This window comes from Megachile rotundata, chromosome 3, assembly GCF_050947335.1.
Source record: "Megachile rotundata isolate GNS110a chromosome 3, iyMegRotu1, whole genome shotgun sequence".
NCBI lineage: Eukaryota > Metazoa > Arthropoda > Insecta > Hymenoptera > Megachilidae > Megachile > Megachile rotundata.
Window position 1 is genome coordinate 7,018,096 of NC_134985.1, and position 27,574 is coordinate 7,045,669.

General features: G+C 27.5%; 1 protein-coding gene and 1 long non-coding RNA gene across 4 annotated transcripts in view; one reads left to right on the forward strand and one right to left on the reverse strand.

Annotated features, from left to right (window-relative positions):
• axed (BTB/POZ domain-containing protein axundead) overlaps window positions 1-27,574 on the reverse strand; it is a 60,266-nt gene that overhangs the window by 20,383 nt on the left and 12,309 nt on the right. The window contains exon 1 of one of the 3 annotated variants that reach the window (XM_012290964.2): window positions 19,997-20,671. The exons of 1 other annotated variant lie outside the window; for it this stretch is intronic. In XM_012290964.2, the coding sequence (XP_012146354.2) occupies window positions 19,997-20,186 (190 nt within the window). In that variant the 5' untranslated portion in view covers window positions 20,187-20,671. Of the gene's footprint in view, window positions 1-19,996; window positions 20,672-27,574 lie in introns of those variants that run through there. One more of the 3 variants, XM_012290963.2, reaches the window with a different exon arrangement.
• On the forward strand, window positions 20,079-25,602 carry LOC143264205 (uncharacterized). Its single transcript, XR_013037752.1, has 3 exons — window positions 20,079-20,162; window positions 25,064-25,115; window positions 25,223-25,602. It is a non-coding gene; the product is annotated as an uncharacterized LOC143264205 (long non-coding RNA).

A 27,574-nucleotide genomic window follows, 5' to 3' on the forward strand; every position in this document is an offset into this window, starting at 1 on the left:
ATCTTAATCTCGCGCTGGATTTACATGTCAAAATAGTGGATTTTAGATTTTATTAATTGTGAAAAGTATTGAGAAGCTTTTGTTAAAATTGTTAGTTGTTAGATTTATATGACAAAATGACGGATGTTAGAACTTTTATCAGTTATGAAAAGTATTGATAAGCTTTTGTTAAAATATATATTAACCTCCATAAAGAATCATTATATAAACTAATTTATGTATTATCCATTATTTATTTTTCTAACTTTAATTTAATTATAAGTGATCATTAAACGTCTGTAAATCTAGAGTGAATAAGGTTTGAAAAATAATGTAAAATAGTAAAAATTTACAAAATTCGAAAACATGTTATGGAATAAAGGAAGAATAAATTGCAATCGTCAACAACGTTCGATGTTTCGAATATATGCCACTATCTGGATCGATGAAATTCCTTCTGTGGTTCACAGTTAATGTTTATATCTTTCACTCGGGGATATACGAGATTTCCATCGATCTGATATAACTGCAGAACCCGGTTTACTCCAATTTTTAATTATACCAAGAGCATATACTGGATAATTATACTGGTTCCATGAATAAACGTTTGCTTGTTCAATTTCGCCAAAAATTCATTGTCCATTAAAACTTTAGTATATTTACGTTTTCCGATTTTTGTTTCATTAATTTCAATTATTACATTTTCATCTCCAACCTGGGTTTAGATTTTTTCCATCCATGAAATGTATAAGATTTCTATTTTCTAGATAAATTTGTGAGGTCTGAGCATTAAATACACACAGTAAAATGGCAGACATTTTAAATAGAAAACTACGTTTGTTGAGATTCAGAATTTTTGTTTAATTTTTAAATTGCACTGTGCTTCAATATGTTTTTTATTTCGATTTCATAAAATGTTGAATAACGTAAAAATATTTAATTTTCTCTGTGAAATTTCAATTCGTTCTCACAGTTAATGCAATTTGTAGTACCGTGGATTTTCGTGGGGTTCAGAAATTGATTAATTTGGTATAATCATTGCATATGTGCAAAAATTCATATAATTTCACTTTAAGTACTTTTGATAAAGTGCATAATCATTGAAGTCAGTACAATTACCAAAGTATGATCATAAGTGGCAAATGGACTCGTGACATATCTTACAGCTATTTACAAAAGATAGTGTCATGTAATACTTTATTTATTGTATTTACTCCATTGTAATTTTGTAGAAACAAGATTTCAGGTTATATAGTATAATTATCTACTCTAATCTATCTTAATAAATAAGTATATAACTAAATATAAATAAGTATGTTATTAAATTGTTAGGTTATATTATATCATATGAGATAAATATGCGACCTGCATATTTTCAGAAGAAGTATAATTGCAACGAAAAGTATAATCATCTGATCTAACCTAACTTAATCAATAAGCAGATAACACAAATAATTTGTTAGGTTAAATTATGCTATATGACACGATCGTCACCTATGCTATATGAAACAATCATGACCTATGTCAGTAAGAAGTATAATTACAAGAAATAATAAAATTAAACTTAGTTTTTTTTGCGAATGTCTGGAAAACAAAAGCCGAGGATCGATAACATATATAGAAAATAAAAAGACTATATTGATACTCGCACTTAAAAGCAATTAATACTGCATTGAAGTGCAATCTTGTTATCCTCTAAATACGATACACCTACATACTTGACGTTCAATCACAACGTGGTGCAACGGTATTTAATACTATTTACACGTACGTGGCTTGATATCAAATTTCATTCTAACATTTGCTGTTTATTCACTGATGCTAATCGCTAAACATCTCAAAGTACTCAGTTCATATATACATTTTTATACTTTGAATATCGTATTATTCTTAGAATCATTATCTAATGTATGCATGTTTGTTAAACATATATTTCAGAGATTACATAGTGTTCAGAAAGTAACAATTTTAAGCTTTTACGTTTACATCTTAAGATTTATTAGTTACAGCTAAAGGTAAATTCAAGTGTTGAGCAGAATCAAATAATTAACTAATGAGACTTTTAATGAGAAAAGAAACAATTTGTTTTTATAGGATTATGGCTATAAATAATATGTTCATTAAGAAAAGTAATATTTTTATTTTGTAATAATAATTTATTTCTCAGTCCATATATATTTATATATTTCACAGTCCACATTAAATATCCATAAATATTTTATATATTTATTAAAATATTACAAATTCTATATGTAATAAAATGTAGTTTTAAGAATAACTATAATTTGTTGTTATAAAATTGAAATTTATAAAAAACAGAAAGTAAATTTTAAAAAAGCACAGAATAATAATTTTATACGAGACTTAAATACAATCTCATGAGCCACAAAGATCCAAAGCCAACATTTATGATCCACAAACTATACTTCTCTCCACATAAGACAAAATTGTCCTCATTATCGGCTTTTGTCATTAATTATTTTTGTTTATAAGATAGGAACGAACCTAACCCGAAAATAAGCACAATCGGTCCACTGTTCAATTTCAACGTTTTAATTCAAGCGTCTGTTTTATTTCTTCAGTTCGTCTTGATTTTATTTCTACTCTGCACATCGAACACGGAAGTAATCGACAAAAACGTTGGGTAGTGTTAACACGGTTTTGCATTTCGAGCGAGTAATTAGCAAGCGTTAATCGAATACAATTTCCAAGAGATGGGTGAATGAGTCCATTTTAGAGGCCACAACCAAGGTTACATACAGTCACTTACGTAAAATAAAAAATAGAAAATCGTCGTTATAGGGGAGACGTTGAAGTGATACGTTTACGAATTCATTTTTCGTTTCTTTATTTTTGTAGTATCTATAATTTCGTTTGTTTATATTATACAACAGAACTTTTTAGTCTTCTATTATTATTAAAAAAGGCAAAAATATTTATAAGAAACGCAACAAAAATTGTATAGTTTACGAAATATTTCTTCCATTCAGTTTTACATTGAACACATTCAACTATTTTGAAATTTAAAATTCACAAATTTCGAATATATTTATTTTTTATTCATCTGATATTGAATTGTGTTTCTCTTAATCATAGAGATTACTTTATTCAAAAACATTTTCACTTTTAAAATTCATTATAACAATATTTAGATCCCTTTCTTTGCAAAATGGTGACTCTTACATTTCACCAAAAATAGTTTAAAATTTGTCCAACAATTATCACATTATTTTTCAAAATTATTTATACGAATATCTTGTACTCAATGCACAAAAGAACATTGTTTATAATTAATACAAAATGCACATACTTATTTCTGCAAAAATAATTTATAATAGTATTTTTTTAACTTTGTAAGTTTACATTAATTCGTAAATTAATAACTACAATAGATTAATACTAAATATCTTTGTTATTCTACTTTGTTGGTCCACCTGTTTTCTTGATTGATTTTGTTTTATTACCCATTGTATACTTCTAAAAAAGAGAACAGTCCAAAAACTCCATCATGAAATGCTATCATTTTGTTTGTGCAGCTAATCAGGTGCCATCGAGAACAGCTTCCTCAGATATTTCGTTTTAATAGATTTCTTTCGCATACAAAGGCCAGTCATTAGTTTTGTTTGTGTTCTTGCAAGACAAACAGAGTCCCGTGAAGTGCGCAAATAATTCCAGTAACAGGCGAACGCGTGTTAGAATTCGTTATTCCTTGTGAATCACCGCTTTGTTAAAATTAGATCTCTGGGCGTAAGAAATTAGAGGAGTGGATGCCACCAGGGTCAATTAATTTTAGCAAAAATTTCTCTTCCCTTAAAAATACCACTGGAGGGCAGGTCTAACCTTGAGAATCTAACGCCAATGAACCCTTAAATTATCCGTGCTAAGTTTAATCTGGAAACACTAAGAAGTGGATCAACAGAAGATTTTTAGCAGGAAGCCTTTTCTATTATTCTGTGTATACGAAAAAGATTGCTGTCAAAAAGTTAAAAGTTTGTTTAATTGTTAATCCTTTGTTGTATTCTGCTGCAAATGTCACGTAAAATAGTAAGGTGAAGTGGGGTAAGTGCAGACTGATTTTTGTAAAGTTGGTATTTAAACGTAAGTATTTTCAATCTGCTATGTAAATATGTACTTAACGCTGTCGATATCGAGCGCTTTGCACAATTATTACGATTTAATTAATATTAACTAGTACCTTAATTTTCCTTGTACATTTTGATTTTGATAGGAAATTGTTTAAAATGTCAACTACTCTGCACTTCCCCTGAAAATGGGGTAAGAGCGTAACTTGAAGTTAAATACTTTGAAACTTTATTTCATGTGCAATGGGGCAAAAGCAGAATTATTAACAAATCTGCTATAAAATGCTTTTTACTGCATTATGCAAGTACTCTATACTGCAATCAAGTACTCATATCTGAAATACAAAAGGAGATATAGTGAAACAAAACAAGGCAACAAACATACTAAATGGAGAAATTTCGCTCATATTGTAATAAAAATAGCCTGTATACGCACTTGCCGCGTTTCCCCACTTCACCTTATATAATAAAATTTAATAACTAATATGTGTATTTCATTATGAATGAGATAGTGTATTTTATCAGCAAAAGATGATTTTGTCGTCCAAAATTGTAATTTTGTATTATTTTTGTATTGTATTGAAAATATGTCTTTTCTTGTAATGAATTTGTAATGTAGGAAGGAATTCATTTATTATTTTCTTATTATTTTTTTTTGGAAGTTTAAAAATGTGTAAAATTGTACAAAAAGGGGTGAAATATACAAAAAGTATTAATGTCGTCTTTAATTTTTAATAAAGGTGTTTTTTATAACAATATCTTTTAAAAAACAAAATTTCAAACAGTACAAGAAGAGTACATACTTTTAGCATTGCAGAAATAATTCTACCAAAATATACAATTTAGATAAAAAAATATATAATTAAATAATGAAAGTTTCAAAAAATTAAACATATAAACTTAAAATCTTTAAAAATTACGATCAAATTACGCGGTAGTTATATTTAGTCCAACCAAACCTAACCTAACATTAACAAAGACAACCTAAAATTCGTCGAATTAAAAAATAAATGAAAGCTACAAACTATAATAAAAATACATGTATCATTGTATTCATTCTGTTACAAAAATGTGCACAGGGTCAATTAATTTAGCAAAATTTGATACCCTAACGATGTTGACTTTAACGCGATATGACTGTGCGAAGATAATTAAGTTAAACGAGCATCAGTGTGCTCTTTTAATTCAATTGAGTCTAATATCTTCGTTCTAGATGTAACCGCGTTTTTATAAGATAAACACATTTGCTTTGATAACATTAAATGATGAATATTACAAAATTGAAGTACCAACGGTTATGGATGAATAGAAATCTTTCAGTACTTCTTTCTTTGTGTACTTCTGTTGCTGTATGTGTTTAGGATAGGTTACTTAATTTGTATTTCGGGTAATGTATTGTTACAATACGTTACTATTTACTGTATAAATAATATATGTATATTATGTATACATATATTTATTGTAGAGATTATTTATATAGTAAATAATACATTATTTATACAGTACATAAGAATGTACTGTATGTATATGTATACATTAATTGTTGTATGATATGAATTATTTATGTATTATTATTCATTATGTATAAATAATTTACGTATTATTTAGGTACATTGTTTAATTAATTTTTTATTTATACAATTGTTTCTCTATAATAAATTTGTGGAAAGTAACTTTGTGGAAAGCTATTTTAAGTTTGTTTGGAAATGTATTTAACAAGACGTATGTGAAGATAATGATAATAAGTGTATGTAAAGAATAAAAGATTGCAAACAAAGGCACACTTTAAATTTTTGGAACAACTACTGTTTATTCATCAATTAGATAATAAGATTTTCGGGAGTGTCAATAAACAGCATTCATTTTTGTTTTGTAATGATTTATTTTGCTACTTCTACAAGAAGTTGAATTAAATGTTATACTAATTTTCAGAGGAAGGATTAAAGAATAAAATAAGTACTCCTTGAAATTTAAAGATTTATATCATAAAATAAAATAAAAATAAACTAAAAATAAAATAAAAAAGCAAATAATAGTAAAATATTAAACTTTTGACAAGAAATTATGTGTAATGATAATATGAAAGTAAATAAAAAATATTATACATTTTATTCACAATAATTTTCGTTAAATTCTTGTGACAGTAGTATAAATTGTTTTTCTAAATTCGCCATTTTCTCAATGTCTCTATTTAAACCTTTGTGTTAATTTCTCACGGTCGCATTTGTCAGATTCATATACGTCTCGGTTAGTGTACATATATTACGAATAATAATGAGTACTACTTATGTTTCCCAGCCGTGATTTATTTTTGCACTGATCGTATCACTTTCTACAACTATCAGTTCTTGCAGTTTATTAACATAGACACAGTAGCAAGGTAATTATCTGCAATCTTATCCGGTTCGTTTGTTGCAGTTTCAATGGAGGAGAAAAGAAATTTCATTTTTAGAAAGATGTAATGTTAAACAATTTTATTTTACATTTATCACAATGTAAAGTTTATAATATCACACATATAAAGTACTATTACAATTTAAATAACAGAAATGCTTAATTATTAAGGAATTGCATAATGAAAAAATCAATTTTTATGTTTATGCAAAATTTGTACTAAAAGCTTCAAATTTTTGCTAAGTTTGAATGTTAAATATGTGCAATATTCTATTCATATTTTTACGAATATGCAATATTGCATTTAGGTTTTTTGTTACTTTCATTAATAATTAATCAACACACTTTTTCATGGAATTATAAAGTGCTTTATTACTTGTTTAATAAAGTAAAAAAGCCTAAGATAGTATAACAGCTAAATAAGTATAAAAAGCATATATTAATTTTGCCTATTTAATGCTTATATCTGAGAAATCAAGCACATAATACATAAATTTGATTTATATTGCAAATTATATTATATGTATTTAATTAAAAAACATTGAAGGATATAATGTTTAATCAGTATAATATCAACCTGTTGATTTTGGCGAGACTTTCTTAAACTTCATTTTAATGTAGAAATATTTGCACACATCATTAATAATATTTTATCTATAGAATTTTGTTTGAAATTATGAAACTTTAGGAATTTTATTTTTTTCCTCATTTTTGGACTTTAAGATTTGGATGGTTTTTTTTTGAATTTTGGATATTTAAGAATTAGGATCCCTAGAATTTTTCATTTTTGGAATTTGTTGAACTTTGAGATTTTGTATCTTGAGAATTTTTAAACCTTTAAACTTCAGAGTTTTGAGTTTTGAAACTTTAAGAATTTGGATTTTCTGAATTTTTGAACTTGTGTATATCTCGTCACAAGCATTTCGACATTGTTCTTCGTGGGCGTATGCAACGAACGTGTCCTTGAAGTCTGTGGCGGTGTACAATATATTGTCTCGTATTATTACGTGTCTTGCGCTCTCGTCAAGCAGCGTATCACAGAAAACGACAAAAAGCGGCGTGTGGATTTGTGTGATAAAAAAGGCGTGTTACAACATGTTATACAGTGCATTGAATAGAAGAAAAATGGTAAAAAGTTGGCGGAATAATTGAACGTACGAAGAGAAGAATAGCGTGAAGTATGCGAATGATTGTAGGAGAAAAACTGAAAGAAAAAGTGTAGCCTAAATGATGACTATTGAACTATGCCATATTATTCTTTTGCATTTTCTGAGAAACTTTTTTCATGTTTTAAGAAAAATTTGGGAATTTAAGAATTTGAGCATTTGAGAGAAATTTTGAAATTTGGGAATGAGAGAACTAGGGAATTCAGGAAGAACAGAGTTTTGAAATTTGGAGATATGGTAATTTATGAATTCGGGGGCTTGGTAATTTTGAAATTAGAGAATTAAAGAACTAGGGAATTTTGGAAGAAGAGAATTTAAAAATGTTGAGATATGGAAATTTGGGAGTTTGGGAATTTGGGAATTCGGGAATTAAGGAATAGAGAAATTTATTAATTAGTGGATTTTGAAATTTGGAGACATGGAAATTTTGGAATTCGGGAACTTGGCAGTTTTGAAATTTGGGAATTAAAGAACTAGGGAATTTTGGATGAAGAGAATTTTTAAATTTGGTGATATGGAAATTTAGGAGTTTGAGTATTTGAGAATTTGGGAATTTGGAGATTTGGGAATTCGGGAAATAAGGAACTGAGAAATTTAGGAATTAGTGAATTTTGAAATTTGTAGATATGGAAATTTAAGAATTCGGGAATTTGGCAATTTTGAAATTTGAGAATTAAAGAACTAGGGAATTTTGGAAGAAGAAGATTTAAAAATTTTGAGATATGGAAATTTGGGAGTTTGAAAACTTGGGAATTAAAGAACTAAGCAATTTAGGAACTTAAAAATTTTAAAATTTGGGAATGCGAAAACTAGGGAATTTGGGAATTAATAAATTTGGAAATTTAGGAATTACAGAAATTTAATAATTTGAAAAGTTTTAAATTCAATCATTTTTAAATTGATAACCTTTAAATTTGAAAATTATAACTTTTGAGAATTTACAAATTTTGTAACAGGAGAATTTACTATTCTTTATTCAAATTTGCAATAAATCGAGTAAATCCAAATAAAATAAATCCACTACAAAAATGTAATTTTTATACGTTACCATTAATGCAAGAAACATAATTGTAATTATATGTAAAAATGACTGTTTACAAGAAAAGTTATAGAAATTGAATAAAAGTTTGATTGTACTGTATACGAATGATATAAAAGATGTAATAATTTAGTAACTCGAAGCATTTAACAAAGGAAACGGACATGCTTATTGGACTCATTTCTTCACTGATTTCGAGGCTCTGTCGCTTGTTTGCTCTTTCGTATCTCTAGTGGTCGATGACCATTGTATCCTAAAGAAAAAGCAGCTGTCATGCAATATTTATATAGTAAAAATCAATACTGAGTTTTTGCGTATTTTGACCTGGTTTCTAATCGGAACGATTGTTTAAATTAACTTTAGGTCATTTTATCCCCATTCGATAATTTAATTCAAAATACTTTTATTATAATAAAATATTTTATTATAAAAATATAAAATATAAAATATAAAAATATAAAATATAAAATATTTTATTATAATAAAATATAAAATATTTTATATTAATAAATAATAAAATATTTTATATTAATACTTTTAAATTAATACTTTTATTATAATAAAAATATTTTGAAATAATATATTATTTCGCTATTGTATAAAGTACAAACAAAAAGTATAAATTACGTTACAGATTATATTTTGTAAAATTTTGTATATTTATTGATTATGTTTTTTTTGTGTCAGGAATGTAGAGAGGTGAAAATTGAAGAATCTGAGAAACTGGATAACTTGAGAATTTAAAAGTGAAGAAATTTTAGAACTTTAAAATTTAACGTTTACAAATTTGAAAAGTTAACAATTTCCAAAGTTGCAGTTGATCACTTTCCAGACTATTTTTCAAGTTTTTTTTTCAAGAATTTTTTTTCAAGATTATTTTTCAAGAATGTGATCATTAAATATAATAAGTATATTTACCTCCAGCAATTTTACATGCGTTTTATAGGACCAATATTTGAAAATTGTGGAGAAATATTCAGTCATTTTGGTGCATTATGTAAGATATGATTTTTTTGTCGTTGTCAGTAGGATTTTGCTCGTTATCCCACATAAAATCGGAATTGGCTTTAATGTCTATTTTTGTCTGTGGTAGAAGGTAGATACAATGTTCCATCAGCTGTATCTATGCAACCAAGGCTACATTAATCATTAATCTTAGATTTTCTTTTAATGACTACATATTTAAATTGAAACTATAAAAATAAATAAATAAATGATTAATAGAAAACTAGTTTATACTATGATTTTTTATCTTGATGATGATTGACATACATTTGGAGAAAAGCTTTTTGATAATTTTTGTAACTGAATATACGAAATCTAAAATCCGTAATTTTCATATATTGTTATAGTGACAGATTAAATATAGTGTCAAATAAAATAAGCTGGAAGGTATTAAAAAAACAGGGTACGGAAATTTTTCATTGGAAAAATTACCATGGATCATATCTCCCAAAGCTGCAATTCTGAATTTTAAAAGCTCTAAAACCTAAGATATCAAAAGTTCTAAAATCTTTAGGTTCCAAGATTACGATATTCCCACATTTCAAACTTATAAGGTTCTAAAATGCCAAACTTGCAAACTTCAACAAATATTGAAATTCGAAATTTGCAGAGTTCTAAAGTTAAGAAATCTAAAAAGTACAAGGTTCTAAAAGTCTTAAAATTTGCAGCCTCCAAACCTGCAAAGTTCCAGCGTTTCAGAATCATGAAATTCTAATGTGCCAACGTCCCAAAGTTCAACAAACTTTTAAATAGCAAATATCTAAATTCACAAAGTACCAATTTCAAGATGCTCCAAAAATTCAAGGTTTCTAGAATTGTAGAATTCTTAAATTCATAAATTCCAAAGATCTCATGCTCAAAATTCAGAAATTCAGAAGTCGCAATGTTTCGAAACTTGAAAATTTCAAAGATTTAAACATCTGAAATTTCAAAAATCTCGAGACACCAAGTCTTAATATTTATAAATTATTCAAAAATCCCAAAACTCTTAAACCCTGGAGTTGAAAAATTTTGAACTTTCAAAAATCTCAAAGACTAAAAATTCTGAAATTACAAAGTTCCAAACTTCTAAAATTTAAAAAATTTTGTAGATTTGACCTTCCAGAATTTTTAAGATTTAACATTCCAAAAACTCGAAGCTCTAAATTTCTAAAACTTTAGAAACATAAAAAGCTAAAAGTTCCGAAATTCCAAAGTTTTAAACTTCTAAAATACAAAAAATATTGAAAACTCAAAATTTCAAAATTTCAAATATTCCAATTTAGAATATTTCGAAGTTCTAAATTTAGAAAATTGCAAGAGATACAAAGTTATAAAGTTCAAAAATTTGAAAATGTTAAATTCCTAAAGTTTCAAAAGTTCGACGTCAGATATGTGAAATATGAAACATTATTATTTATAAAATAATCTGATAGTCAATGATATTGTTATTAATATAATAATACATGACAGCATAACAGTAACTGACAGTATAATAGTTACAAATATGCAGTAAATAATTAATGAATATCCATGGCCTGAAATGAACGAGTTACAGACAATAAATCCTTCAAATAAAGTACACAATAGTCCACTTGCGGCAAATATTGACAAGTTTACGTAGAAAACTAGCAAAAATGAACGTCAAATACGACAACTAGTTGAAGTAATAGTCTATTTACTTATGTAACAACGTATGTACTTTAGTATAACAAGATCTGTATCGTCTATCAAGTTTATTACGATAAGAAAAATGATTGTAAGATATTAGTGACGTAATTTTAACAAAATTCTATAGATGTGCGATAAAATAATTTTTGACTAATTTACTGCATTATTATTACTTAGTGTTTAGTAATAATAAAAAATCAGTAATTATAAAGGAAAATGTTAATATTTGTTAGAATCTGTATTTATAATAATGTCTTCTGTAGTGAAAGAAAATTATCGTCTCGAAAATTAGAGAGCATTTAGTAATAATAGTATGAGAATGTATCAAATTATGTCTTGTATTATTCTGCACAATCTTTTCAAATAAACTTAACCTTTTATGTTATATAATAAAGTTAATATAATTTGCAAAAGTACTGGTGTATTAAAATACTGATAAAATTGGTACAAAATTAAAGATGAATATAAGAACAATTTTCTTGAACAATATTAAATTCTGTGTTAATTTTATATCTTATGGAATAGATTGCTAAATTGTTAAAATATTAATATTTCGTGAAATACTAAAACATTAATATGAAATATTAAAAATATTAAAATATTAATATGGAATATTAAAAATATTAAAATATTAATATTTCAGTTACAAACTATGTCTACTTTACGCAGTCTATAATCAAAATAATAATCTCCAACTTACAAGTATCAATTATTGTAAATATATCTATTAACCTACAAACTGCCAAATTCTTATTTTTTATATTTTTAGTGTATTATGGTTGAAAATGGGATTAGATAATGAATTTAGGTTAGGTTAGGTTTTGCTGGTATATGAAAAAAAAAAAAAAACAGAAATTGAAGTATTAATATTTGTTAAATTTATATAATAACTAGAATTTACATTGAATAACGTATTCATTAATAAAAAATTATTGTTTTAAACATTAGAAAGCATCATTTAGAAATTAATGTATGTAAGAATGTATAAAACGTAGTTTTACAGTAATCCAAGTAGTTTTTCATTAAATAATTATTCAATAGATAAAGTCATCATAATTTTAGAAAACACTGTTTTTACGTAAAATCAGTACAAAATTAAATACAAATCATAAAAATATCATTTTCCCGCGCAATTCTTATCTTAAAATTGAAGCAATAAATTAAGTTACGAACTAAAATATTAATACTTATAACACTCAAAATATACCTAGAATTTCATACAAATGTCTTTCCCAGTAAAAAGCTATTATTTGAAAAATTAAAAACCGTTATTTAGAAATTAAAATGTAAGAACGTATAATATGTAGTTTTATCCTAAACAATTTTGTAAAATAAATTTAACCTTTCTGATAATAAAGTAATATACTTTCAGCAACCACTGATATTTTTACACATATAAAATCAGAACAAAATTTAATACGATCATGAAACCACTTTTCCCGCGCAATTAATTTAAAATTAAAGCAATCTCCATTAGATTTGCAAGCTTTCTATTGTGTCGTACGTTATATTGATCGTGGGAATTCTTTAATGTATATTTGTTTAAGGTTTTTTCCGTCAATTGAATCAATTGAATGGAAAGCAGTCGAAGGGCTAGAATTTAATTTACCTCGCCCGCATATGTCGGTCCTTTATGCTTCACAGTCTATGGTCAAGATAATAATCTCCAACTTGCAAGTATCAATTATTGCAAATATATTTATTAATTGTAGTTATTAACTAATTGTACATTTTATGATCATATATTGTTTAGAAAAATTTTTTTTTCAATTCCAATATAGAAATGATTGTACTAAAATTGCGTACTTTAATTTTAATTCTAATTTCAATCGATCAGACGATTCAAACAATCATTCAAACGGAGAATATTTTTTTATTCAAATTTAATTCTATTGAAATTCAAATTCAAATTCTACAAATTCTGCAAATTCTAAAAAATCTAGAAAATCCTAAAAGTCTAAAAATTCTACAAAAACTCAGAATTCTAAAAAATCCCAAAAGTCTAAAAATTCTACAAAAACCCAGTTTCAAAAATTTCTAAGAATTCTAAAAATTCTAAAAAATCCCGAAATTCTACAAAAACCTAAAATTCTAAAATTCTAAACATTCTAAACATTCTAAACATTCTAAAAAGTTCTAAAATTCTAAAAATTCCAAAAGTTCTAAAAAATCCCAACATTCTGAAAATTTTAAAAAATCCCAAAATTCCAAGTTCTACAAAATCCCCAAAATTCTAAAAATACTTAAAATAATTCTAAAAATTTCTATAGAAATAAATGCATCGCTAAAACAGATTGAAGGTACCTACACGAAAATACAATTTCGTTTTTTAACGTACAATGAAAATCTCTTGTTCATGTTTAATTTATGAACTATAATGCAACGAATGTTTTACAGAGACTTGAACGCGCAATATGCGTATAAAACACTATGTCATTACGTTTAGTTTTAAATTGCGTTCAGAAACGCATAAAAGTAAAGACAGCACGCATTCCAAGAGATTAACGACAGCCATTTAATTTTAAACACGAAAGTATCGTTATGCAAACAAGCGTAGAACAATAAAAATTCCAGGTTATTCATTACTTACGATCGCTTCAACGTGAAAAAGTAAAACGGTACAACAGATTATACTATGATCTTGATATACGTCATGCAGCTTTCGGAATCCTCTTTTTGTTCGTGTTCGTTGGTCATGCTCTAGTAGATTCGACGGTAAAAGTCAAATAGAATAACGAAAAAACAACAAATATAAGCAAGAAACGAATAAAAGGCCAAGCAGAAAAAACAGCTAATTGAAACAAATGTGTACCAATGTTAAAAATCATGAAATCATAATTGACGCAATGTTTTTCGTCAAGAATAAGAACTTGTTGTTTATATTTTTTAGACGAAAAAAGAGAAGTTTATCTGCGATAGAATTATTTAGGCGAACCCAATTATTATCGTAAAAAGTTTGCTGTGCAGGATTACAAAACACGGTAAAATATCAGGTCTTAGAAACTTTTTATCTGATATGATCTTTTTATTAAAATTGACTAAATTGTTTCTGAGGAAACCTGAGGTATTTGTGTTGAACGTTTATGGGATTTAAAATGAGAGACAAATCAAATGTTATTACTGGTGTATAGGTATGGAGAAAATTTTGATAAATTTTATTTAAAAAATAAATTGTTTAGTTTACTTCTTATTGCGCTTATTAAATATAACGTAAGGTAAAATGAGTATAATTTTTTAGTAGTGAAAAATGTATGACAATTTTTTTTTGCGACAGATACACAACGAGAACGTAATTTATGGAGGAGTAAAGCTCAAGTCCAGTTTTATCTATATCAGGTTTTCTCAGCTGAATCGATTGTTGATAATGACCAAGCATGTCAAATATGTACATATAGAAGACAATAAGAGAAAGTGGATGATACATATAAGTTACAGTATGTGACACATAGACTTTTTTCTTTGAAGAACAAAGACTGTTGCGCGTTTAGTTTAAACTATAAAATTAAATGGTACAGGTAAAAGTGTTAAATGTTATAAAAATGAAAATAAATGTAATTTATATGTCGTATATGTAAGTTACTATATAAATTAGGAATTTAAAGGATACGAAGTACTATACATCAGTGATTTTAATATTAAACGAATTTAATTATGTTTTTCATTCTATATATTTAATAATATACATGTTAATAGTAATTATACAAAATGTAAGTAATACGTTAATAATAACTACATGAAGTGTAAATAATATGGTAATTATAACTATATGAAATGTAAATAATATGTCCATCATAACTATATAAAATTTAAATAATATGTCCATCATAAGTATATAAAATATAAATATGTTGATAATAACCATACAAAAATATGGTTCTGCTTATTTCGACACCCGCCATAATATCAACATAACCTAACATTTTATAATGTACTTTTAATCACTTTTCTTACATTATAAAGTGGCATAAATTCTCCAAAATACTAAAGGAAAAGAAAAGTAAAAACTACCCACAAAAAGATGTTTGTGCAGTAGGAAACCTTTAAACTTCGTTACACATTGCCGGTGAGAGGTTTCATGGTCCAAAATTAACTCAGGAGGAAATCTCATTGCAATTCGTTAAATGAATTTACTATAAAAAAATATTTTCTTTCCACAAAATATTTTTATCTAATTGTTCGTTTAATTATTTGGTCATGTACAAAGCAGATTTTGATTAATTTAAAACTTTTTCTTTTACAAGTGATTCTTATTATTTTTTTGTGAAAGTAAAACTTTTGCCCTTTTGGATAATTTAGTTATAATTAATGTTATTTAGTATAAATAACATATTAAACATTTATACTAAACTAAACAAATAACATTTATACTAAATAATCATTGAGTAATTATTTAGTAATTATTGAATAATTATTTAATAGTTATTGAATAATTATCTAGTACTTATTTAGTATAAATAACATTTAACAATAATTCTACATTGTCTGCAAGTAAAAGAAATTACAATATTACCTTAACTGCCTCCTGAATCCTTCAATCACTATGATATTTACCTTATTAAAGAATATAATAACTATTAAAAAGTCATATCGATAACAATGTGTAGCCTTCAATAAGATAATAATGATAATATCGATCGCATATGCAACAAATGATAAAAGCTGAACGTTCGAGACCATAATGAAGAGTACGAGAATTAAGTTGCCATATGCGATGTCTGTCCGCTCACAATGCAAAATGTGCGAAAATTAGTTGTTAATGGGATTGCAGAGTATCGGTAAAACCTTGAAGAGGCCATGCTTTTCTCCAAGGTCTGCAATGTCGAATCAAACGTACCAGGATGTACAGTCTCTGGTCAAACAACGTAGTTTTTGTTTCCAGAATCGCGGAAGAACTACTTATTATACTAACAAGCTCATAATTGTATTTTTCTTAAAAAAACCGACGGTTATTTTGGTCTTTCGTTTTGTACCAACCTCCGACATACTTTTTCAAGTATATGAAAATTGGTGAGCAATTAAGAAACTTATTTTAAAATGATATTAGTGTTCTGAACAAGATTGTTTAGTAGTATATTTTTAGATGTCGTAATTATTTATGAAAGGAACTTTTTAACACTATTTCTACCATGAGGCGTCAAAAGATATCTTTCAAATTTGAACTTAAAATTATTCTTGAAGTTGAATCACTTCTCCACGATTAATTTTTTGACTTTTCATATATGGTGAAGTGGGGTAAGTTTGTAAACGAGGCAAGTGCGTATACAGGCTATTTTTATTACAATATGAGCGAAATTTCTCCATTTAGTATGTTTGTTTCCTTGTTTTGTTTCACTATATCCCCTTTTATATTTCAGCTAAGAGTACTTGTTTGCAGTATAGAGTACTTGCATAATGCAGTAAAAAGCATTTTATAGCAAATTTGTTAATAATTCTGCTCTTGTCCCATTGCACATGAAATAAAGTTTCAAAGTATATAACTTCAAGTTACGCTCTTACCCCATTTTCGGGGAAAGTGCAGAATAGTTGACATTCTAAACAATTTCCTATCAAAATCAAAATGTACAAGGAAAATTAAGGTCCTAGTTAATATTAATTAAATCGTAATAATTGTGCAAAGCGTTCGATATCGACAGCGTTAAGTATTTACATAGCAGACTGAAAATACTTACGTTTAAATACCAACTTTACAAAAACCAGTCTGCATTTACCCCACTTCATAGTTGTTACATTAATTCAGCGATATCATTTTCTTACAGCTCATCGTAGATCTAAAAATGTGCATAAATATACCTATTTCTACCATAAGGTCTTTTGACATTTGATAATTGACTATTTGATCATTGTTACCGTTATAAGCAAGTATTGTAAGAGTGATTTTCATTCATTCAATATTTCATAGTGTCAATTTCTTTAGACTGCACATTTGCAAAATAATGCCTGCTCTCTACTATTCAAATGGAATAGCATTTAACTAATTTTACTGAAGTAGAAATTGTTAAATCAATTAAAAATGGACAACAATGAAACTTCTATATACATATATTATCTTGTATTGCTTCGTTTATAATACAGTGATTTTAAATTATATTACAGCAAGTTTTAATTATAATTCAAATTATTTTTTAAATTTTTGTGATTTTGAAATAACATGTTTCATTCCAAGTTAAAATTTAAGTAATAAAATATAAAATCGAAGAAATGTACCGAATGCTATATTCTCCATGTATTGTATAAATGCATGCCAAATATGTGTAATTTTATTTATTTAAATACAGTTTAGTTTATCAAGTTTTTAAAAATTTTGCAAATCATTTTACAATAATTTGTAATATGTATTATAATATACAACATTTGAATTATTAATATATTGTTGCAAATATTATTGGATCACTTGACAAAATGATGAAAAACGCTATTGAATGAAACCATAGGATAAATATTTGTGAAAGTACGTAAGAATGGAAAAGATTGTAAAGAGAAATATTACAGGAAGGGTTATTAAAAGAAATATAAAGAAAATCCTGCACTTCTGTATCATTTCATAACAAATAAAAGATGTTAAAACATAACTGTTCATTTTTTAAAGATTAAAATATTTATATTTAAACAAGAAAAAACAGATGAATTTGTGAAAAGATCAAAAGATAAGTTTAAAAAGAAAATTAAATATATGTTCGAAGTGTAATATTTTAAATATCACATAAAACTGTATAAATATTGAATTTCTGTAATTAATGATTATAATATGTGGAATATGTGGCATATGTGAAACATAAATGTATGTTACATACAATAATATATGTCGAATTACAATATCAAAATTATTTCAGAGAAAAAATAAATAAGATATTATTTTTAGTATGTCTGTCACTAAAGCATTTAGAAATTCTCTAAATAATAAAAAAATGTGAAAAGTGTCATAAATACTAGTTAGTTTCGAAATAAAAAGTATTTAATACTAAAACTTATCGAAAGTTAATAACTTATAACTTATAACTTATAACGGTCGAAACTTATAACATCTTATATTTTTAAGCTGCATAAACTTGCATAAAATGCACCAAAGTGTCTGACTATTTCTCTGCAGTTTCCGAATATTGATTCTATAAAACACAAGTAAAATTGCTTAAGGTACATATACTTATTACACTTAATGACCACATCCTCGTTAGTGACCAATTTACTTCATTTTATTCGAACTAATAATTACAACAATCTGCTGACTATAATCTGGAAACATCGTAGTTATAAGTATTTTGTTATTTTAAACATTGTTATCTAGTTAAGGTGTTTGTTAACGAGAACAAACACAGATTATTATCAAATGTATTACTGAATACGTATGTATTTATGAAGTTATTAATTTATTGTAAAACTTATTAACTTACTCCAAACTTCCAAATTTCTGGATTTTTAAATTTCTAAAATTCCAAAATTTTTAATTTTCAAAATTTCAAAATTTCTGAATTTTTAAATTTTTAAATTTTTACATTTCTAATATCTGAAGTTCTAAATTTCTACATTTCTAATTTCTTAATTTCCAAACTTCCCAATTTCTGGATTTTTAAATTTCTAAAATTCCAAAATTTTTAATTTTCAAAATTTCAAAATTTTTAATTTTTAAATTTGTACATTTCGAATATCTGAAGTTCTAAATTTCTACATTTCCAAATTTTCAAATTTCCCAATTCCACAATTTCTAGATTTCTAAAATTTCCCAATCCCTCATTTTCTAAATTTCTATAGTTTTCAATTTTTAAATTTCCCCTTTCCATATTACTAAAATTCTAAATTTAAAAATTTGCAAACATGCACTTTCCACATTTTCAATCTCATGACTATCCCCTTTTCATCTCTCCATATTCTTAAACTTTCCAAATTCCCAACTTGTTAAATTTCCAACTTCCCAATTTTCTAAAATCCCTAATCTCAAAGTTCTTCAACTTTCCCATGGAAGTCAGATTTATATAATTTAGTCAAATTAACAAAATGGATGCAATTAACATTACAACAACAAGTAACTAACAGTTTCTATTTATACAATTCTAAAATAATGTGGTCTATAAAAGTAACAGACTAAATTATCTTTATCACCAAATTTTTTAATAAACATTCAATATTGGACTTGAAACCCACTGTATTTAACTTAAAAAGAATAACATTAAATGATAAACATCCATCCAAAAATCTTTACTCGTAAGTAAATAATGACTACTCTCAAACTGTCAAAACGATCGAAGAATAAAATTATTTAACCAATATCGTCGCTTGATTGGCGTAAAATATTACTTGAACAAATTTAAGATTTTATACAAAATATAAAATATTAGGGGTACTGAAAAGTAATCAAAATTTTGTTTGCCTTCGAAAAACATTTATTTATTAAAGAAATCTTAAATGCTGTTCATCAAAATAATTTCCATCATTTTCTAACGCTTTTTGCCAGCGTTAAGGCAATTGTAGCCTTTTTAAAAAAGTCCTTCTATGTTTTATTGAAAAATTTTGAAATCATCGAAAAAATTTTAAATACTTTTCGGTCTCCTAATATATTATACAAAAAACCACAGAAGAACAAAACATTTCGGTGTTCACCCAACTCCATTTTACCGCACCACAAAATATACCACACAAAAGACGAATTTCAACATAAAATCGTTTCTCTTTTTAAATAATTCTCTTACCTCTCATTCCAGCTTCCTCGGTCGATCGTTTATTCGTAAAAGCAAGCAAACGCATGTTTACCAAGTGACTGCAGTGCGCGAATACAAGGGAAACGATCCATTCGCTGGCAACCCACAACACACTGCACGCAAAACAGTCGAGAAGTTCCGATGTCATCAAGGCCCGGTAAGAAAACAGTTCATGTATCATTAACTCACTCGTTCGAGCTTCGTTGCAGCGAGAAAACCATCGGAATTACGAAAAACTTGCTTTTTAACGAGCGTTTAACCCGTCAGAGAATGAATCACTTCCTTTGAGCTCGCAATATTTGATTCAATATCAATAACTGCACTTGACCGATGTCTTATCGGTGATTAATTCTTAGATCTTTAAGTATACGGCACTTTGTACTAATAAAATTAACCAGTGAACTAAAACAAGATGCTCAGCTTCTTTGTTTACCACAAATACCTTGTAAACTTTAATAATTTCTAAAATGTTAAAAATTTGGTGTATGGTCAAAAATATAAAAATAATATTTAGCTACGGATTTGTTGATAAAAAGTGTTAGCAGCTGAACTGAAGAGCCACACGTTTACTGTCACTTCGAGACAAAATGCATGAACTGATTCATCCTTTTACTGGCGCGAAAATTTGTACGACAATAAAACTGATACTGCTTCCAAAACACGTGTCGCACGAAAGACACTCGAAGAATGAACCGACTAGCAGTAAGTCGATGCGCTTTTGTGGTTTCAAAAGCGACCGCCAGCATCCTGTCTACAAGAAATCACGTGATTAATCTTTTGTACACGCACGAATATGTCCGTACATGTACGAATATGTCCGCACATGTGTACATACGTATACGCATATGTATGAGCGTATACATTCGTATATATCATATGTTTATCAGCGTGTATACATACGTATATATCATATTTGTACGAGTGTGTACACATACGTATATATGTGTTCATACGCGTGTGTGCACACGTATATATCATATGTGTATGAGTGTGTACACACACGTATATATGTATTAATAAGAATGTGTACACGTATACATATGTGTGTGAGTATGTATACATACATGCGTAAAGGAGCGTGAAGCACATATGTAGGTGTGATGCATGTGTCATACCATTGAATGAGGCGAGAATGGAATAAACCTCGCTTACCGATCGACTTCTTTTTTCCTATTGCTCGATTATCGAAAGACGATACACGCTTACGAGAATCCTGGAAAAGTGCCACTTACGGAGGGAGAGAGAGGGAGTGAAACAGATGGAGCGGAAGAAAGAGCGCGGAGAGGAACTGAAGAGAGATGGAAGATGGAATAAACCCGGAATCGGAAGAGAAATCTTTGGGTCTTCGGGAAGTGTAATTTAGAGTGAGATATCTTAGGGAAAATGTGTAGTACAATACACTTTTGTATTTCTGTAGAGTCGTATGTTTTGGGCACATTTCTGGATTTTAGAAATGAAATGTGGAAATTTATGAGTTTGACAAAGGGAAGTAGAAATTTGGAAATTGGAGACTGTGGGAATTTAACAGTTTGGGAATTAGGAAGTTAGTGGATTTGAATATTTATGAAGTTAACAATTCGGAAATAAGTAGAAATTTAGGAATTTGGGAGTTTAGAAAACTAGGAATATCGGAACATAAGAATTTAAGAATTTGGATATTCGGAAATTTGGAAAATTTGCGAATTTTTTAGCTTTGATATTAAAGAAGTTTGACGTTAGTAAATATAGGAATTTGGAAATTTGGGAGATCTAGCAATTTGTACTTGGAAAATGTAGATATCTAGTTATTTTAAAGCTTGGAAAATTGAGAATTAGAAGATTGGATGATTAACGTATTAAGAAATCCATAAACTTAAAAATTTGGAAATATAGAAAGGGGAATTAGAAATTTAAAAAATTAGGGATACAGAAATTTAGAAATTCGAAAATTTAGAGATTCGGAAGTTTAGAAATTCGGAAATTTAGAGATTCGGAATTTTAGAAATTTGGAAATTTAGAGACTCAGAAATTTAGAAATTCGGAAATTTAGAGATTCGGAATTTTAGAAATTCGGAAATTTAGAGATTCGAAAAATTAGGAATAGGAAAATTTAGAAATTCGGAAATATAAAAATTGAAAAATTTTAATTAGAAATTAGAAATATTTTGATTCGCAAGTTTAAAAATTTTAAAAGGCAGAAATCCTCAAATTTACAAATTTGAAGATATTAAAAATCTTAAATGTGTAAATCTGCATAGAAATTTCTAAGTTGGTAAGCTTTTAAACGCCGCATTGAAAAACCTCTTGCTATATTGCCAGTTGCAATATTCCCGTTTCGCATCGGTGGCCGTTACTGACCTAACGCAGCGTGGAAAATATATGTATAACGTCAGTATCTGCCCCGGGCAATGTAAACTCTATGGACGACTGCTTGTAGCAACATGTTTTATGTATGTATCTACAAGATAATTTAAATCTCGTTTCTTGACCTACAAATCCTAAAAATATCTCAAACTTGATCTAATGAATAATTGCTACTGTTTCTTCCTTTTCTAGAAAACTTTCCAATCTACAGCTATTGAAGTAGCATATAAGTGGAAAATAACTCTTCCAAAAATATTATAAACTGATATTCAGATGTAAGTTGACTATTTTTAAAACGTTTCATATTATTTAAGAAATATCTAAAATCATTTTGTTGGTGTATTAATTTATTATACATTAGATTATAGTAACATAGTGTAGTATTAATTCATATAGGTTATAGGCAATATTATATTAGGTTATATTATATAGTATGTCGTTTAAAAATTGAGAGGCACTTATACCTTTTTGGTAAATGGACCATTTTTTTATGAACACTAATAATATTGCTTTATTAATAAAATTAATTCTTTATCAATTCAAAATGACGTTCACAAAAATAGTTTATCGTGTATTTTAAGTACATAATGAGAAACAAATTATTTGTTAATCTTGTCTTTTACAAATTCTTTACTTTGTTTAGTTTTATATGTTCATGTGATTTATTGTTTTTTCTTCTTGAAAGTTCAAAGAAGAAAGTAAATTTTTTAATTTACTTGTTGTAGAATAAAGAAAAATATTGTGTGAAGAGAGCTTTAGTAAATTAGTGACTTGAATACTTAGAATTTGTACAGAGGTTATTAGGTTTAATTAAATTAATTAATAGAAGATTAGTAAGTTGTGAAATTTAATAATAGAACATATTTAGATTATAAAATTGAATAATAGAAAGTTCTTAAATGATCGCTTTAATGAGTCAAAAATGCAATAACAGTTTATTTTCATACATGCAATTGAAAGAATTATTATATGCATTAAAATTACGAAATATGTTTAAAGGTACTAAATTATAGACACAAAATTACAAATTTTTCTATTTTTTTCCATTGCGATTGGTACTGATATTCATTCTTTATTATTATTATAATAATTCTAGTTTATTTAAAAATGATTTATTCGCTATTAAACTTCTTCCAATTTTTTTAGCTTTAAAAGAAATACTGCTCTTTTGTTTGTAATGTTATTGTAATTATTAAATATTAAGTATTAAAATATTAACAATTTTAACGATTTTTAATATTCCCAATTGTATAATGTTTTTATTTAAAAAAGAATCAGGAAGAATCTCTACGAAATAAAAATATTTAACATGCAATGTTAATTGAATATTGTAAACGATATCATGTTATCTGATACTGATCACTTGATTACTTCAATGCATCGAATAGCAATATTATAATTTAATCACTGTGAAACTTCTATCTCTTCAATTATTTAAACTAATAATTTCATTACTTCTCTTTCGTTTCTGTTCATAAAGTAAAATTCATAAAGTAAAATTATACATTTTTAATTAATTAATATCCAAATATTTTTAGATTTTGAAATATTCAAAATCATTTAAAATCTTTTCCTAATTTCTTTCATTAACTTCAATCAGAGAGTAATTACAAGATTTTCAAGAATAAAATTACAATGATAAAATTCATTACAAAATAATTAATATTTAATGGAAGTCCATATTCTAATTTCATAAGGTGATCAACTTCACAAGGAGATAAATTTAAATTCGGAAAACAGGAAATAATTTATCCACAAATTTTCATTCTTATCATTTGATAATCTTGTAAGTACCAGCAAATAATTCCAGAAATATATTTAAATAAAATTATGACCATCAATCTGACATAACTCTGAAACGATAACGTCTTAATACGTCTAATATTTCTGGCTTATATCAAAAGCAAATTTTGTAACATTACCTAATTGATACAATCCCCAGTTGTTTTAATGTTACAGTATACTCGATATCTTCAGTTTAAATTACTGTCATGTTTGAATGGCATGAGTGGCACATGTCTTGCTGCCAAACGTGCCGACAGATATGTATGCAGAATATGAAATTTTGCAAAACATTGTAGAAAATATTACGTGGCAACGAACTTGCAAATTAAATTGCCACAATAAGCATGCGCCATGACAGCACGCATCCCACTTACGAGGTGTGACACAAAAGTAACGAGACTAGTCCAATAAATCATTGTACCTGCAGAATCAGTTCTCCGTGACATTATCACCTTCAAAGTAGTCCCCTTCAGCATTCACACACTTTTGCATTTGGTGCTGCCATTGCTGGTAACAATTCTGGAACGAGGTTTTTGGAAGTCCCTTTAGGAGATTCTCCGTTTCTGCCTGAACCTCTTTAACTGAGGTGAAATGGGTTCCCATTAAGCAAAATTTAACTTTAGGAAATAAAGAAAAGTCTCATGGAGCCAAATCAGGTGAATAAGGAGGATGCCCCATCACAGTAATATTTTTACTGGTCAGAAACTACTTGGTAGACAGTGCCGTGTGAGCGGATGCATTGTCCTGGTGCAACGATCATCCATCGCTTCATAACTGTGGCCTTTCTTTCCAAATTTTTTCACTAAATCTTTTTAGGACTTTAATGTAGTAGTGTTGGTTAACAGTCTGACCACTGGGAAACCACTCAATCATTACAATTCCATTAATGTGGAATTTTGATTTTGACATGCGTGCTTTTTTGGGTTTTAGGGATCCTGGAGACTTCCACTCCATTGACTGGCGCTTACACTCTGGGTCATAGGTAAAAATCCAAGTCTCATCACATGATACAAAAGATTTCAACAAATTTTACAAAAAACTTGATGTTTATATGCTGTTCGATTTTTACGTTAGACATTTTTCCAGCAGAATGCAGTTGCATGTGTTCACTAAATAACACAATACTTCCAAATGGTATGACCGATTCAATCGAAATTGGTAACATGGATAGGGGAGGTATGTGGGATGATCCCACAAAAAACAATTGCTGCCAATTCCATTGTTTTTTCAAGCTACAGACCTAGTCTCGTTACTTTTGTGTCACACCTCGTATACTTGTTAGGTATCGAATAAAATCGTGTTTAGAGCAACATGACTAGGAGTAATATTACACATGTGTTCCGGCTACCATCAGACATTTCAAATGGCCTTGATATTAATATGCAATTCCTTTAAAATATCCTATTTCGCTGATACGAAAGCAAAGTGTTTTACTGCGAAGAGGTCACTTCCGCAAAGAGAAAGTACAGTTCCTGGCCATCGAATTACCACTATAAATTTTCACCATTTTTCACGTTTTCCGTAAAATTAAAAGGCCTGTTCAACTTCTAATAATATTTATTAGCTACTAATACAACTACTATTGTACATAACATTATTAACACATGTTAATCTTAAATAATCTTGTATTTCCTTTGCTTTGAAATTTTCGTACGAGGTTCTATAATAATTTGATGGTCAGGTATTGTAACTATTGATCGAATCAAAACAAATTTTTTAGAGGCTTTAGTTCTGATTACAACCGATTTGACAAAATAAAAATTGATTTGTGGCACATTATTAACGTAACTGAATATTAGCTAAGCTACTACCCGAATTTTTTATATTTAAATTATGTATTTCAACAAGCGTTTGATATCGAGACTCTATAAAGAATAGTTAAATTTCGTCTGCAAGTATTGAATACTATCTAATGCTATTTATCGAATAACGACATTTGAAAATTAAGAAATTAGAATTGTTGAAAATTTGTAGTTAAGAATTTGGAAATAAAGGGATTTATGAATTTAGACATTTAGGAAACTAGGATGTGGAAATATGGAAATTTAGAAATTTGAAAATTTGGGAATTCGGAAATTTGAAAATTTGAAAATTTGGGGATTTGGGAATTTGGGAATTTGGAAATTTGGAAATTTGGAAATTTAGTAATTTGGGAAGTTTCGAATTTGGATATTCTAGAATTTAAAAATTTGGGAATTTGGGAATTTAGTAATTTGGGAAGTTTGAAATTTGGGTATTTTAGAATTTGAAAATTTGGAAATTTGGGAATTTTGGAATTTTGAAATTTGGTGATTTGGGGATTTAAGGATTCTAGTATTTGGGAATTTGGGGATTTAGAGATTTTGGTATTTGGGAATGTAGAAATTTGGGAATATTGGAATTTGAGGATTTGGGGATTTGGAAATTTGGGAATTTGAAATCTGGAGAATTTTATGAATTTTGGAAATTTGGGAATTTTTTAATATTAGATTTTTGGAATTTTGGAATTTGAGGATTTTGGAATTTTGGAATTTTGGAATTTTGGAATTTTGGAATTTTGGAATTTGAGGATTTTGGAATTTGGAAACTTAGGAGTTTTGGAATTTGGAAAATTGAGAATATGAAAATTTGAGCAATCTATTAATTTTCGAACTTTGAAATTAAGAGATTTGGATATTTATAAACTTTTGCTAGAAATTTAAAAATGCAGGTATCTGAGATATTGGTAATCTAAAAATTTGAGAATTTTGAAGATCTAAGATCTTGTAAATTTAAAAATTGCAAGATTCCAGAATTTAGCAAATTTGAAAATTTGAAGTCAAGAATCTGGAGATCTGAAAATTAAGAGGTCTGAAAATTTCAAAATTAAGCTATTTAGAAATTTTCCTATTAAACAACTTGAAAATCGAATAATTTCGGTAGTTATGCATTGAATAATATTCAAATTTTCAAATTTAAAACTTGAAAAATTAGAAAATTTATTATTCGTACAATAAATTAACCTTTAGAATACTTAATTTTCAAAACATCTCACTTAGAATGTTATAAAGAAAAAGAACAACAAAAATAATCAATACTAAAAAAAGTGTTTCGTCATTAAAATCCCCAACAAACACAAGAAAGACTCAAGCACGTATCGAAGACATACAAATTCGTGCGATCGATGTAATCGCCTCAACAATCAGATTTGCTTTAATCGCCATCGATTCGGTGTAGCTTCGTTAACTGACTCTCAGGTTAACATTTCCACGATCTGAGTCATAAGATGAGATCGTACACGATGCGGCGGAAAAATGGTCGCCATTTGTAAACTTGTAAACTCGCGGCTCGGTTTACTGGAAGCTCTTCGAAGCAAGCGTCCAACGTTTCACATTTTCGCGAACAATGCTGGTAATTTCACGCTGTTACTAGAAAACAGTCGTTTACTCACGAAACAACATGATCGTTTTATTATTCTTGGTA